At 34.9% G+C, this 15,086-nt stretch overlaps 2 protein-coding genes across 6 annotated transcripts in view; one reads left to right on the plus strand and one right to left on the minus strand.

Moving 5' to 3' along the window:
- Nucleotides 1–4,309, plus strand: part of LOC109228734 (alpha-1,3/1,6-mannosyltransferase ALG2-like) — a 4,595-nt gene extending 286 nt beyond the window's left edge. Inside the window, exons 2-8 of the mRNA XM_019393918.1 lie at nucleotides 1,691–1,807; nucleotides 1,905–2,098; nucleotides 2,173–2,278; nucleotides 2,401–2,548; nucleotides 2,716–2,868; nucleotides 3,456–3,603; nucleotides 3,820–4,309. Of these exons, the coding sequence (XP_019249463.1) occupies nucleotides 1,691–1,807; nucleotides 1,905–2,098; nucleotides 2,173–2,278; nucleotides 2,401–2,548; nucleotides 2,716–2,868; nucleotides 3,456–3,603; nucleotides 3,820–4,113 (1,160 nt within the window). The 3' untranslated portion in view covers nucleotides 4,114–4,309. The remainder of the gene's footprint in view (nucleotides 1–1,690; nucleotides 1,808–1,904; nucleotides 2,099–2,172; nucleotides 2,279–2,400; nucleotides 2,549–2,715; nucleotides 2,869–3,455; nucleotides 3,604–3,819) is intronic.
- Nucleotides 4,880–14,262, minus strand: LOC109228735 (protein DETOXIFICATION 19-like). Of its 5 annotated transcripts, XM_019393923.1 has the most exons (9): nucleotides 13,817–14,261; nucleotides 12,096–12,416; nucleotides 11,278–11,357; nucleotides 6,566–6,941; nucleotides 6,207–6,293; nucleotides 6,056–6,112; nucleotides 5,896–5,953; nucleotides 5,485–5,603; nucleotides 4,880–5,276 (listed from the first exon to the last, which is right to left on the minus strand). In XM_019393923.1, exons 2-8 carry the CDS (start codon nucleotides 12,113–12,115, stop codon nucleotides 5,598–5,600), a joined length of 684 nt encoding a protein of 227 aa, XP_019249468.1. In that variant the 5' UTR covers nucleotides 12,116–12,416; nucleotides 13,817–14,261; the 3' UTR covers nucleotides 4,880–5,276; nucleotides 5,485–5,597. The 5 variants fall into 5 exon arrangements, with proteins under 5 accessions (XP_019249468.1, XP_019249465.1, XP_019249464.1 ...); XM_019393920.1 differs by having other exon boundaries at nucleotides 11,278–12,413; nucleotides 13,817–14,262; XM_019393919.1 differs by having other exon boundaries at nucleotides 11,278–12,416; nucleotides 13,817–14,262.

Genomic DNA, 15,086 nt, shown 5'->3' on the forward strand with positions numbered 1-15,086 from the left:
GGAGGGGGTGGGTGTCTGACTAGTGAGCTTAGCATTTTTGGTTAGCGTCTAGTCTTAAAAAAATTATTGTATGAATCCTTTAACTAGTGAATTCGTCAATATGTTGCTTAGTGAATAAAGCGGATAGGTATAGACAGGGGCGGACTTAGTATACAAGTTATGGGTTTGGATAACTTTGGCTCAAACCCTGTATACGTGTTTAAAAATCCACTAAATAAGTACAAATAATAGAATTCAAATTCAGTTGATCAAATCGGCTGTGGTAAAATTTCGAGCTATAACCTGTAAAGTTCAAATCTTGGATCTGCCTCTGGGGTATAGATGATTTACATAGAGAATATGCCTGTTCTCGAGCTTTTGGCTAAGATCAGTAGGATTTATATAGGCGCTTTCTAGTTTGGGATTGAATTGTAACTGATGGGTTTACTGATAAGGAAGATAATTGAAGGGAGGAGGTGGTAGTAATTTACATCATCCCCATTAAATTTTTTGGGTTAATCGACCTGCTGAAAGAATGATTTTTGTACAGTGTGATGATATATACTATTAGAAAGCTTTTTGTATGGAGTGGTCATTGTGTTTTTGAGTTGTCTAGAGGCCTTTGGATGACTCACTATTAATGGAACAATTACCACGAATTCCCGAATAATTCCTCTCATAATATAAAACAAAAGAGTGTTATATGTGACTTGGTAACTTCCTGTCTTTCATGCAATTTCTTTTAAAAAACTTTTTCGTTGTTTACTTGGTTTGCTACACGATTTTTGCCGTAGAAATCAAGTTAAGTCTGTTTAGATGAGAGCAATAACGTATCTGGGGACAACATTTTCTTGTCAGGTTATTTAGCAATTTTATCATTTTAGCATGCATGACAGATGCTTGGGGTGTTGATATGCAACTAACCTACTCTCTTCCCTTTACATTATATACAATCATCGGCTTTTTAGTATTTTATGTGTTCGCAATCAGTTGGTTTTTGAGGACGGTTGATCGAATCGGTAAAAAGGAGCGGCTAAGAGATGGTTAAATGCTGAGCTATCAGAAGCTTGAGTCTTCTCTCATCTTATAGTCCTACAGTTCGAATGACAAATCCGATTTAATTTGTCACTTTTAGTTTTCTCTTTCGGACAAAAGAGTAGGTGGACATGAGTTTGATGAAATAGAATAATTTCCAGTATTGGCTCTTTAATTATCCACCTTAATTCCCTAAAAGTAAGTTCTTAGGCTGTTTTTCTGATATACAAATTTTAATTTATAATATATCTTGAAATAAAGAAAAGAAAAGGAAATTGCATTAAGATTTGGTCTTTTACAATTTATTGACAATAAGAGATGCATGATTCAAGGAGAGAGAGGGAGAGATCGAGAGATGCATGATTTTGCACTTAAGCTGGCTGCAAATTTGCTCCTGTTCGTGTTGATAGGCTTCATCATAACTTGTTAGGCCTTCTGCCTTCTAGGAATAGTCAAGACACAAATCAGCTGCATATACAAATATCTCCTGTATACTTGTGGTCATGCTCAACAATTACGTGTGCACATTGTGTCAGTCAGATGCTTGTGAGCATAATTATCAGATGATATATTCTATGCAATGCGCAGATCTATGGGATAACAGAAGCTTATTTTATAATATATGTAGCATTTCTCCATTCTTCTCCTCATGTGTCTGACATATTATGATGTTTAGGTGGAGCTGAAAGGCTAGTTGTTGATGCTGCTATGGAACTTGCTTCGTTGGGGCACAAAGTTCACATTTTTACTGCACACCATGATAAAAATCGATGTTTTGAAGAGACTCTGTCTGGTCAGAATTCTTACTTTCTGTGCTCCAGTCATATGCCAAAGAAACATCAAGTATGTCCTTACTTGACTGATGTAAATACACATTACACACTTTACAGGTGTCTTTGATGTTACAGTATATGGTGCTTTCCTTCCCCGTCATATCTTCTATCGGCTTCATGCAGTATGTGCATACTTGCGGTGCATGTTTGTTGCTCTCTCCTTGTTGCTTATGTGGCCTTCATTTGATGTAATACTAGCAGATCAGGTCTCTGTTGTCATTCCACTATTGAAGTTAAAGAAGTCTGCAAAGGTATTTGGATGCTCTGATAAAATCAACTATTAAGATATGATCATAGAGATATATGAAATTTATACCTCATGCAGGTTGTATTCTACTGCCATTTTCCAGATCTCTTACTGGCGCAACATACAACTGCTCTTAGGAGGATATATCGGAAACCTATTGACTTCTTAGAAGAAATAACAACAGGTATTTCATGGCCGTCTTGTCTTTTATCATTGGTGTTTGTTTTTCTCATTTGTCAATGTTCTACTTTTTCCCTTATCTGTTCAAACATCTGCTTCTTGTTTATTTGCTTTGCCAAACTATAGGAATGGCAGATTTGATCCTGGTTAACAGCAGGTTTACTGCATCTACTTTTGCGAAGACCTTCAAGAATCTAGATGCACGTGGGATTAAACCAGCTGTTTTATACCCAGCAGTCAATGTGGATCAGTTTGAGAAACCTAATGTTACCAAGTAAGCACATCCTTCTAGTTTGAGATTTGATTGCAATAACACGGAACAATCCCTTCCATGCACTTTCCCCTCTATAAAAAAGAGGGGGGGGGGGGGGGGGGGGAGCTCGAACAAACACAAATAATACATCAGATTTTAGTATAACTTCAGTTGTTCATTTGTTTTAGGTTGAATTTTCTATCCATCAATCGATTTGAGAGGAAAAAGAACATAGAATTGGCGATATCAGCCTTTGCCATGCTTTGCACCCATGGAATGCATGATCGCCAAGGAGTTAACATAGATGATGTTTCCTTGACTGTTGCAGGCAAGTTTATTCAGTTCTTCAGTTGACAATTTCTTGTGTTCTGTTTTGCTCCTCATATCTTTTATTTGATGGTGGTATACTGTTATTTATCTGGTATGGTTGATTTGCATTCTTAAAAGACTCAGAAGGCCATTCTACTTTTGATATCTTGTATATTAGTTAAATTCTTGTGTTCTGTTAGGGGTATGCAGAGTTCATGGAGAGCCAATAAGATATTATGAATTTGTCTGGTGTATATAGCCTGTCTGATTGCATGTATACATAATAAGGATATTTAGTGCGCTGAACCTATACAAATATCATTTATATATATTTTCTTTTTGGTGATTATTGAGATGTTACTCAGTTATCGAAGTTAGCTGGAGAAAATAAGCCTTATTTTCTCTGAGTTAAAGTTCCTAAATTGTTTTGCTGCACTTAATGTTTTGATAAAGCTGTGATATGCCTTCAGCACCGTAGACATGGATTCGAAGTATGCTTCATTAGACGAATTCCAACATACCTGTTGTCCACCATAAGTGGCGGAATATATGCTCAAATAAAATCTCATGTTAAGTAATGAGTTCTCTGCTCTATTCAGTGCTTGATAATCGCTCAGAGAGAATGTCGAAGTAATCTGGAAGAACTGAAAAAAGTTGGCAGAAAGAAGAAGGGTGTTTCTCAGCGGGTCAGATTCAAATTACATCTTGCTCTATGCAGAAAGAAATGCATGCTTGCCCAATGCCTATGTGTTCTTTATACACCAAAGGTACGTCTAATTTTGATATCTCTTCAAACCAGGAAAAAAAACACCATTGTTTTCTTGATAGAGGGACTTGTCGGATGAACATCTCTCTCTCTTTAGAGTAGGTTATCCTTTTACCATCATAGTTGATTGATGTTAGGAAGAGCATTTTTCGCGCCTTTTCTCTTTTTTCTTTTTACCTAGAAAGCGGGCACATTTTTTTCTTTTTGGGAAGAGTAGGATGAGCATTTTGGCATTGTTCCTCTGGAAGCAATGGCAGCCTACAAACCTGTTATTGCCTGCAACAGTGGGGGTCCGGTGGAGTCAGTAAAGCATGGAGTGACCGGCTTCCTCTGTGACCCTAGCCCACGGGAGTTCTCTTTGGCAATGGCTAATCTTATTCAGGATCCTCACATGGCAGAGAAAATGGGGCTAGATGCTCATGAACACGTCACTGAGTCATTCTCTACCAAGATATTTGGCCAGCATCTGAATAGATATCTGGTTGATGTTGCACGAGGTAAGAAGGAATAGCATCCTTTGAGGCTGCTACCTCAAAAGCAGTGGACCTATTAGGAAGTTGTTAGAACAGTCATAGGTTTTTGCACTTCATTGATTGTGATACAGAAATAGCTCCCAAAATTTGGGAAGATATTTTTTTGTTCTTGTAATGTTTATGTAAAGGTATAGATTATTTGTTAAAATAGAAGGTTATGGGTTTTTGAATACAGTTTCTCAGCATTCTTTTACCTTCTACTTAGCATAAGGATTTCATCTGATTGGTGAGTTCTCTCAATGAACTGAATATGTGATATTCTTATGCTAAGAACAATTCAGTGAATGACATTCATCTGATTGTGAATATGCTCGTCCTTAATGAAAATATTAGTATCAATTTTCTGTATTCTTTTAGTATCCCTTCTCTGGACCTGTGTATAGCAGGAACTTAGTACGCCGGACTGCCTTTTCTTTTTGTTGTTTCGATGTTGTGCTCAAACATCGAGTAAGTCCGATATAATCCAAGATGAGGGAAGCTCGATACTGGTCTTGTATTTGTCTAATCAACTGAGAACATTTACAGAAGTTGTGAATATACAATTATCTTACAAGTCAGATTAATTGCAGATTTCACCATATGTCACTGGCATAAGTCTTGTCACAAGTTGAAGATGATTGATGAATCTGTATTTTTTACCTTGACTAACTTTGGAATAACAATTTTAATGGTCTGTTGGCATTCAAACTTGAAGGTTATTAAAAGTAGCCCTCCACTGAAAAAGTAGAATACGAAAAGAGAACGGAAATATTGCTTTTTCCTCCTTTGAGACTTACATACTACTTCCATCCTTAATACTGCATTATGATAATTTACATGCATTTCATATTCTGCTAAAAGCGACTTATTTTGAATTATGTACACCACGTTACGAATTTTCAAAATTATAAATCTAATGAATTAATCAAAAAATTATCAAAGTCTGAAGGAAAAGTTATTAGCCATCGATCAATAGCCGCCAACAAGACCACCAATGGCGATTTGCAAGTTATTCTCATGAACTCATGCTTAGGGCTGGAAGTTCATTTTCTTCATTATTATTTGGTGAGACCTCTACTTTCCCCCATTATGTCAAAAAAGTCAGTAGCAACATGCCCAAAGATTGACAGGCTAGACCAGAAATCAAGCCCAACCATAAGCCCTGCAACATATATTTTCCAAAAAGAGCACTTGGTTAGAGCAACAAAAACTTGGTTACATATGTAGAAAGAGTATAACACCTATGACAGGGAAAGTCTATAGGTTTTTTACGCTATCAGGTTAAAATGACGTGCAACATGTAATAATTGGTAATTTATACAATAAAGCAAATAACCTGCTATAAATAGTGGTCGATGCACGTAAGTTACCTGAGCATGTAGTTTGAACTTGAAAGCAAGAAGACCAGCTATTGGCATGCCAATGAAATAGAAAGTTGCCAAGTTGATGTACATAGCCAAATGCTGCCATCCGCATCCCCTAGTCACACCTGATCAATTAATTTATGTTTTAGCTTGTGCTAGTTAAAGTGTAAAACTAAAGTACAGTGTCTCCCTCACACACAAACACAGTGTAGTGCAACTATAATAAAATATTTAACCCGATAGGATTCCTTGAATGAAATCGAACACAAAGGAGATTAAGAGGAGAGGTGTCATGGAGGCAAATTTGTGAATTATCTCCGTGCTATCGCTGAAGAGGCCAGCCCATGCATTATGCCCAAAACCTAGAGCAAAATCAACTACAATGGCAAGAAGAATAGATAGCTTGAGAGTAACAACCATAGCATTCTTAGCTCTGTCAGTATTTCCAGCTCCTAACTCGTTTGCCACTCTGGTGCTGCATATGTTTTAGAATACACATTTGGTATTAGCAAAAAATTAAGGGAGAACTAACAAAAAAAGGTTCAGAATTTTGACAGCTTTTTGTTGGTCACATTACCTCGCAGCTGCACTCAGACCATAAGATATCATGTAGGCAATGTTTTGCGTATTTACACTGGAAGGTCACAATCCAAAATAATTGGTATTAGCAACCTAAGTTCAGCTTTCGAAACTATGAAAATGTGTCGTTGACAAGGAAAGAAGCTTACCACATTGCAACAACGGAAGTATTTGTTCCTGAGTTTGGCATCAAACCAGCCAATAACACAAGTAGCTCAAAAGCCCAGTACTCCAAACTGGTATACAGCAAAATAGGAAATTATTGATAAGACTTGGACGGCAATGTGTTTTATTGTAATAACACAGAATTTAAGTTTTATTACAGTGTAAAAGATATTTAAAGTCAAGTAACTTTAAGGGAAATTGAAGGTAACTCTATGTAATAACTGTTGATTAGTCACCTGAGAAAATGGTAAGTGGATAACATGCTAACATACACTTATAATGTAAAAGAAATTTATATTGTCAATGCATATTACTTAATAACAAAATGACAGCTAATTCTCACCACACCATGGCAGCAGAGGGCAAAGCCAACTTCAAGTTTGTTAAAATATGACGAAATGGCTCAAATGAGAAACAATTTGGCCTTATATGGCTGAATCTCTTGGAGAAAAGCACGTATATACCCAAAGTGAGGAGTGAGATCCAGATCGAAATTGAAGCTGCTAATGCTGCTCCTTTGAAAGCAAGATCTGTCCAATTTACCAACGCATAGGCAATGCCAATGTGGATAACCAAAAATCCAACTGAACACAAAGCCAGAGGCATGATGATTGACTGTGCCTGAAGAAATCTTAAGATGTTTTGCAGAAAGCTATATGCAAACAATCCAGGAATGAGGAACCTCAAGAACACGCCAGCTTCTTTAGCTATGTCAGGATCTTGATGGAGTAAAACCAGAATTATATCAGAAAACCACCAGATAACAGCAATCACTATAGAAAAGAAGAATGATATGATGCAAGATGTTTGTAGATGCACCCCAGCATTCTGTACATTTTTGCTCCGTATCCTTGGCCGCATAATGTCTCAAGTGCACCACTTAGGCCAACCTAGATCGTTAATCGACAAGTTCAATATTATTTTTTGATATAATTAAGTAACTACATGTTGGGCTGACAGAAACTTCTCGAACAGAATTATTATGCAGAAGATACGAATGCACACACCACGGCAATCTGGGTTGCCACACTCTAGTCATAGAATCATAAGACCCAAACAAGTTAAACCTGTTAGTAGAATGCACCAGTAGTCCTCTCCCACTATGTGTATGACTCCTTAACTGCATGGTGTTGAAACATATCCCGTGATCCCATACACAAAAGAATCATCCACCTTCTAACTAAGAAAACAAGATATATTTCAATGAAGGCATGTACTGCAGTGGGGCGATGATCTCTTGCAGCCACATGAGCATACAATTGAGACTGAGTGTGCAAGGAAAAACTCCTGTTCGAGCGATTAAGCAGAATGTTTTCAATAGGAAATGAAGTTACTGATCCTCTGATAACATTTGAATAATCCTTCTTAGTTTTATCCAAATCATTCTTAATTTTCAAGAAAAAATCACCAAGATACGGATCTTTCAAGGCATCAATTTGAAGTGTGTCGCCCACATTTTCTGTGAAAGTGTATCAAGATACATGTATTCAACAGATTCAAGTTCGGTGTTTCTTCCATTTAAGCCACTATTTAAAGATTCTACATTGGTATCCCTAATTGGCAATTTTTCTAACACCTCACAAGCATCATTCTTGCATTCACCTTCCATGAAAAGCACATTGAGGAACATCTTCTAAACTTCGTCAGATTCTATAAGAATGAAATCTGAAGAAAAGAACCCTAATTCGAACTTATACTCTGCTTAGCTTTCAACTCAAGTAACTAACTGTAACTATCTTCTGACAGTTCTAACTTCTTACTGCATCTGCCTATTCATTTCTTTTTCTCAGCTCTGGAATTGCATCAACATGATAGAACGGTTTCTTGATGGTCCACTTAATTGTTAAAGCTTTAAGTATGAGTGGTACAGACAAGATTTGGAGTACTATCTCAGGCATGAATCCCAGGGGCGAAGCCACCTTTTGCTAAGGGTGGTCTTCCTCGAAATATTATGAAAAGTTACACTGTATATATAAGTAAAATATTGATTTTAGATGTATATAACATATAATGAACACCCTTTGTCGAAAAATTTGTTTACTTCTTTCAAGTCTGAACACCCTTGGAGAAATTTCTGACTTCGCCACTGATGAATTCTTACATGTAAAACTCAGCGTCTTTTAAATATTTTCGAGTTTTCTTGTTTAAATAGATCGATAAGTCATATACAAAAGAACAAACGGATGCTACATCAAAAATAAAAACAAACAAGTTGTCTATATCCTTATCCCACATGAGGCATGCATTATCAGCTTTATTCCCGTAATGTCACTGAAAATCATGTGTTTCCTTAATATAAGGTCTATCAACGTTATAATTGTTTCCGACACCAGTATAATGTAAGAGATTACTTACATTTTTTCTAACTTACTGATGATGGGATATAATTGCGTATTTTAGTCGCTTATTACACTCAAATTTACTGCACTTTGATTGAGTTTGAGCTTTAATCGCTAGTGTTTTGCACTAATGGTGTGTTTTATGCCTTGTAGGAGTGATTCCGAGCTATATAGATGCTATGGAATGAATTCAAGTGATTTGGAGCTTTGAAATCTGAGTAAAAGCTCAAGAAATTAAGCCGGGATCGTGTTTGGGGGTCAACGGATGATAGTTAGAGCGAACAAAGAATCCAGTGGGCATATTGCGCACTGTCTAGTAAAATAGATATAACTTTTTGCTCAGAACTCCATTTGGGCTCCACAATATATGGTTGGAAAGCTAACTCAAAGGGCTACAACTTTCATGTTTTGCGTTTTTCCAAATTCGCAACGGAACAGGGTGAAAAATGCGCGAGCTCATGCGCGAAGTCGCGCGAGTTAAGGAGCTGGAGGCAGAATGATGCGCGAAGTCTTGCCCGAAGGAAGCGCGAGCTCGCGCTAGTCAACCCGGAAAAAGTATCCTTTTTCACATTGGAGAAGGTATAATTGTTTGGGCCCAACCCTACTTGGTATATATACATGAAAAAACGGTATTTTAAGGAAAGAGGACGTTTTTTAGAGGAAAACACAAGCACAGAGCCGCCGTGGAGGCCGGGTTTCGTCTTTTCTTCCTCCAAACTTAGTAATTTTTATGTTTCTTTGTAGGATTTGTTGTTTTTCTACCATGTCTATGTGGAGCTAAACTTCACGTTCTAGGGTTGTGGTTCTTTCATGACTATTGTTATTCGAATATTGATTTTGATTTCTTAGTTTATCATATTGGTTTATTTATTCAATCTTGCACTTAATTATTTGATTGCTTGATCACCAATTGAATACTATCTACGAATCTAGAGTTGAACTCGAAAGTGGGAATTCTAGATTGCATATAGGATTGAGTAGAGCAAGTTGTTAAACCCGGGCCTCGGGGAACGGATTCGCGGTTAGGATAGACATATACCTAATTTCCTTGCTTGGTTGATTTACAGGAATTATAAATGCGTTCTTGTTGATTCTAACTCCATAGACATATAGGCGTTAGGTTAGCTTGAATAGGCGAGTAAGAACTCGACAGATTCTTATGAGCAATATTAACCCTGTCAACCAATAAACTAGATAAATTAGTAGTTAGTTCAATTGAAGAATACAATAGGATTGTTAGATAGCCCATAACCCTAGATCGTTTTCATTACATTGATATCATAAAATTCCCCTCTTTCTCTATTCAAAATTCATTATTTATATTTCTTTAATTAATTAGTTTAGAATCAAATACTTCTAGGTTTAATTCTTGTTTAGATAATTAGGATAGTCTAATTTAGTTGATAGTTAATCACAAGTCCTCGTGGGATCGACATCCGACTTTTAGTCACTTTATTACTTGACGACCGCGTATACTTGCGTGTGCGTTTGGGAGCAACACTTACCAATCATTATTATTAAACACTAGTATACGTACCCGCACGATGCGCGGATCGATTAAAAGAAAAAAAAGCAAACGCTGCAACTAATGCTGCAAGAATAGTACTTGTTTGCAAGAAATACTCTGCAAATTGTAAAAGCAAAAAACGTAGTTAAATGACAAATAATATAAGACTGCAATTTGCAATCCACTCTAGAACATAAGATTTACATCACCTTCATCTATTTGAAATATTAAAACATGAAGCAAATGGACTTCTTTAATGGAATTCAACACTCACTGCTTATACATATCACAAGAAAAAAGAAAGAAAATAAAGAGGAATATATAGGAGCAAGCCTTTAAATATAGGAGCAAGCCTCTATTGTACTGTTTACTTACTAACAGTAATGATGCAAGTCAAAACACCAAAGAGATTCACAAGGACACCTAAAAGTAAATCTCAGCATAAAAAGGTAATAAAGAGATTCGCAAAGGACATCTACAACACAACTGGAGAAACAGCGGCATGTTTATCAAAAAGGGCATGAGGAATAGCCACAGTTCCCATGAACAGGTAGCAGTCATATTACCATCATATTGATAAATATGATAACGAACTGAGCCTAGACAGAAATGCATATACATGTAAAAGAGCATAGAGTTTCCATTAAGGAGCAGAGTTCTAGACACATGACTCGTAGCAAAAAAGCATATAATAGATTTGAAACTTGATATTGGAAGAGTAGTCACGCATCGAAGAGTGCATACACGTCCATGAATATTTAGTCACTTCTTTTCTTACTGCGAGTCATACATGCCTCCATGAAATTGTTGTACTAAGTGAACATTCTAAACATTAGCATTCCTTGGGAGATAGCAATATAAATATAAAGTAGCTAATTACACATTTTGAAATAGCTATATTGATATTTGAAAGGATTTGATAATTCTGTATCAAATAGCTATATTGCTAAACACTTTATATTTATAATATGTTCTTATTTAACTGATTAAGAGAGTACATGCACTTTATAGAATTCTGAAGATATAAATTTGCTAACATTTCTTTTCTTTTAGTTGTTGTAATGTGTCAGCTTTATTCCAAACAAATATTTACATTCTGTTATTCCATAAAACTAATATGAAAATTTAACACCATAACAATTTGATTTTTATATTCAAATAATTTCATTATATCTTTACTAATAACTTGTTCTAACTACTATGTCATACCTAAAAGCAACCAATGAAAAGTGAAATGATGGTTGCTAGTCCTTCTTCCTGCAACTTTACAATTTAAATAAAGTGATTGCCTGCAAATATAGATAGATAATTTAATAACTAAAAAATTACTATTTGACTGGAAAATTTTAGGGAGATTTGTCAGATTACACATTCACATATCAGCAAAATGGAACGATGTAATGCTGTCAAGTTATTTTTCTAGTCTACAAAGTATATTTTCACGACGCTGTTCATTCTCCCAAGAAAAAAAAAAGTGAAAGGTAAAAGTGAAAATGAAGAATATATGTGTATATTCATATGCATTGTTCTATAGTTTCTGGAGATAACGATTGTAGAACTTTTATATGATAATCATTCCACATCTGAAAAATCAGAATAGATGACATTTTGTATGCGTTGGTACAGTTTCAAGAATTTATAAAGTTTCAAGCAAGACCTTAAATTTCAACAAAGTACAACAGAGTCTCTTGTAACTTAACTTAACGCAGAATGTAATTCATTATGGTATGATAGATGAAACTCGATTCTTAGTAGTGTATTTCATGTTTTATTGAACAATTTATAACAGAAAAGAAAGAAGCAAAAAGAACGAAAAGTGAAAAATTGCTTGTGAAGAACGAAAAGAACGAAAAGTTTACTACTGAATATAAACCCTTGAATTCTAATAATCAAGTTTTTCGTGTATCTTTCGAAGAATCCGAGTTTGACCAGATCTAAAAATGTTATTGTCAAATATATGTATCCACATGTATAAGTAAAATAAGTGTCATCTTAAAGGACAAATTAAAAGTGATCGATGTACTTACCTTGCATTCCTTCTCTTCATATATGCCTTGAATTTTAGGGATCCAAACAAATATAAGAAAATAATTGAGTTAAAAAAAAAGAGACCTAAAATATACAATTTAACGGAAATCTGCAAGTTAAATACTGGATTTTGCTACTGACTATCCCATGTATATGCACATAGAAATTAAAAAAAAATATACGAATAGCAAATCAAAAAAGCCAAATTTGCAAATAAAAAATAGAGAAGCAAAACGTGATATATGTATCTATATATCACCGAGAAAGATATTTGAGGATACATATGTCTGGTGCGCTGATTCTTCAATCGAGTTTTGCTACTGATTATCCCATGAATGCACACACATGCAAATTAAAAAAACAGAGTTACCAAAACAAAGTATAAGACAATAACATATTTTTAATACCTTTTCTTCTGGTAGAATCAATTCAATCGAGAATATAGCGTCGGGATTCTAACGATTTGTTACTTCCCACATATTTCCTTTTTGAAATTGTTACAGCCTTGATTAATATTTTTCATAAACCGTATGTTTCCTTGAATTTTTTTAGCGAGATTTGAGTTTAAGAACACGGGAGAAATGGAAGTTGGCCGCCAGTTTGGAGAAGTATGTTTTGAGGGTTTCAATCTGCGTATGTTTCGTGAGTTGTGCGTGGTTGAGCGATTGTCCATTATCCTTAGGTTAGGTTTTGGAGGGAAAGTGGGTTTTAAATGTGATGTTTTAAATCAGTTTTCTTTTTAAAGTTAAAGAGTAAAATACGTAAAAATTTATGGTCTTCATGGTTCAAAAGTAGATGATCGATTTTTGAAGGAGCTTTTATTTCCAAATAATTTTGAATTAGTTAATTTGTTAAAATGTATGTTTTAAGATCATATAATCAATTAGAAATAAATAAATTTGAAAATTTTGAATTAAATAAAGCTCTTTAATAAAAAAAAAGTCCGGTCTTCATGGTTCAAAGTTAAAAGAGTATTTTTAAAATGTGCCATTTTTAATTTTTAATTTTAAATAATAATCTAAATCAGATTTATTTTTTAAAAGTTAATCATTAAAAAACGTATATCTAAAATCAGTTAATTTATTTACAATAAAGAAATACTTATTTTTAAAAAAGTAAAGAAATCTGAAATTTGAAAAACTGAACGTGGGAGTCCAAAAAACGTGGGACTGAAATAGGTACACAAACGTGGACTCTTGGGCACACAAACGTGGGACTTAAAACGTGGACTCAAATTTAAAAAAAAAAAAAAATTAAAACTTGTCCTTTAATTATGCCATGTATAATCAATTTTTTGGAAAAAAAAAAGTTATTATTTTACCGTGAAAATACATAAAAAGGATAGAAAATCTACTATCAAAACGTGTCATGGTAGTTTAACAATGTAAGTGGTAACTGTTACCACTCACGTTTCTTATTATTACTAACAATGTAAGTGGTAACTGTCACGTTTCTGAATTGGCTAGTTATTTAATTTTTGTATTTTTTTTTCTTTGTAAAATTTTTTTGAATCTCCAAATTTATTGGAGTTATGTCCTAAAACATGACACGTGTCGATATGTCGTTTTGACACTTGGCACAATAATGTGGCTTTGCTTCTCCTATTCTATATAGATAGATAGATAGTTACCTATAATTATCTTTTAAGCTGCCTGATCATGTGTAAATGTTTTTTTAACTTAAACTAAGCAATAAGTATGAAAGTTGTAGATATGCATACCATGAAAGAGAAACCAGTAACCATAGCCCAGGAATTAGCAAGATTTGATGCAGCGAGTTCAAGCTTGCCAAGATGACCAGCGAGACAGACACAAGGTTAATGAAACAGAAACAACTGTTCACCACAATCATCGGTAACGAAAACAGCAACTGATTCTAAGCTTCTTTTACGTCGATCACTTTTGCCCTCCACCTGTTTGATGAAATGTCTCTTTCATCGCCACCGCCGGACAGTGATGCTGACTGTAACATGGGACTTTCTGGACTAGATGAACTATTTTCGGAAGCCATTGCCACCTTCTTGTTTTACTCTACTGCCTCAGTTTTGTCGTCCTCCTTTTGATATAGTAGTTTGTTTCTTTAGCGTCAAGAAAACTATAGTTCACAATTCGACCAAAGATAGTTCAGATCGAGTAAGGATAGAGAACTTCTCTTTATAATAGGAGAGTTAGTTGCATAGTAATAACTAAAAAATAAAAAATAAAAAATTGCGGGTTAAATAGTAATATAAATCGTTAAAATAGTACGGTCTACCCAGTTTTCGGACTGATCATTCAAAAATATTCAGGGTTTGCCAAGTCATTGAAAAATAACCACTATTTTGCTGCAACAGAGATCGGTCCAGCATAATATACTGGAGTTTGGTGCACATGTGTACGAACTTCCAGCATATTATGCTGGACCAGTATATTTTGCTGGATCTAGTATAATATACTGGAGACTGGAGCACTGGTGCTCCAAACTCCAGTATATTATGCTTAGGTATTTTTCCGGATTTTGAACAGTGTTTTCGTTCAGATTTATCTTTACATGAAAAGTGGCTAAATTTCGATTACTTTTGAAACTGTAGCTATTTTTGAATGACCACTTGTAAATCTGGCTATTTTTTAATGGGAAATTACCAGCTATGTCCATTTATAAGTAGCTCATTACAAAAATTGGCCAATTGATAAAATATTACTAATATTAGCCTAATTAGCCAATTAGCTATTAGTAGCAAAAAATATCAAATTTTTGCTTTGTTTTGGATGAGTGTTATTAGAATAGATCGGGCAAAACTTAAGGAGCTTGAATCTCAGTTTTGGGATGATTTGGTGAAGTTTTGAGGTGGTTTGAATTGAAAATTCGAAGTAAAAGCTGAACATGAAAAAAATGATATGTGTATCACACTGTGCATCATTTGTGTATCACATATGTATCAATTGTGTATCACATGTATATCCATGTATACCTGTGTGTGTGATACATGCGTGATACATGTTTGATACATG

Source organism: Nicotiana attenuata, chromosome 7, assembly GCF_001879085.1.
Source record: "Nicotiana attenuata strain UT chromosome 7, NIATTr2, whole genome shotgun sequence".
Lineage (NCBI taxonomy): Eukaryota > Viridiplantae > Streptophyta > Magnoliopsida > Solanales > Solanaceae > Nicotiana > Nicotiana attenuata.

Coding starts and splice junctions, on each gene's coding strand:
- LOC109228735 (XM_019393920.1), bottom strand. CDS start 11,440: ATGTGTAATCTGACAAATCTCCCTAAAATTTTCCAGTCAAATAGTAAT. Junction 6,942..11,277: donor TTTTCATTGGTTGCTTTTAG/GTATGACATAGT, acceptor TACTCCATCAAG/ATCCTGACATAGCTAAAGAA. Junction 6,294..6,565: donor CCCTCTGCTGCCATGGTGTG/GTGAGAATTAGC, acceptor GCTGTATACCAG/TTTGGAGTACTGGGCTTTTG.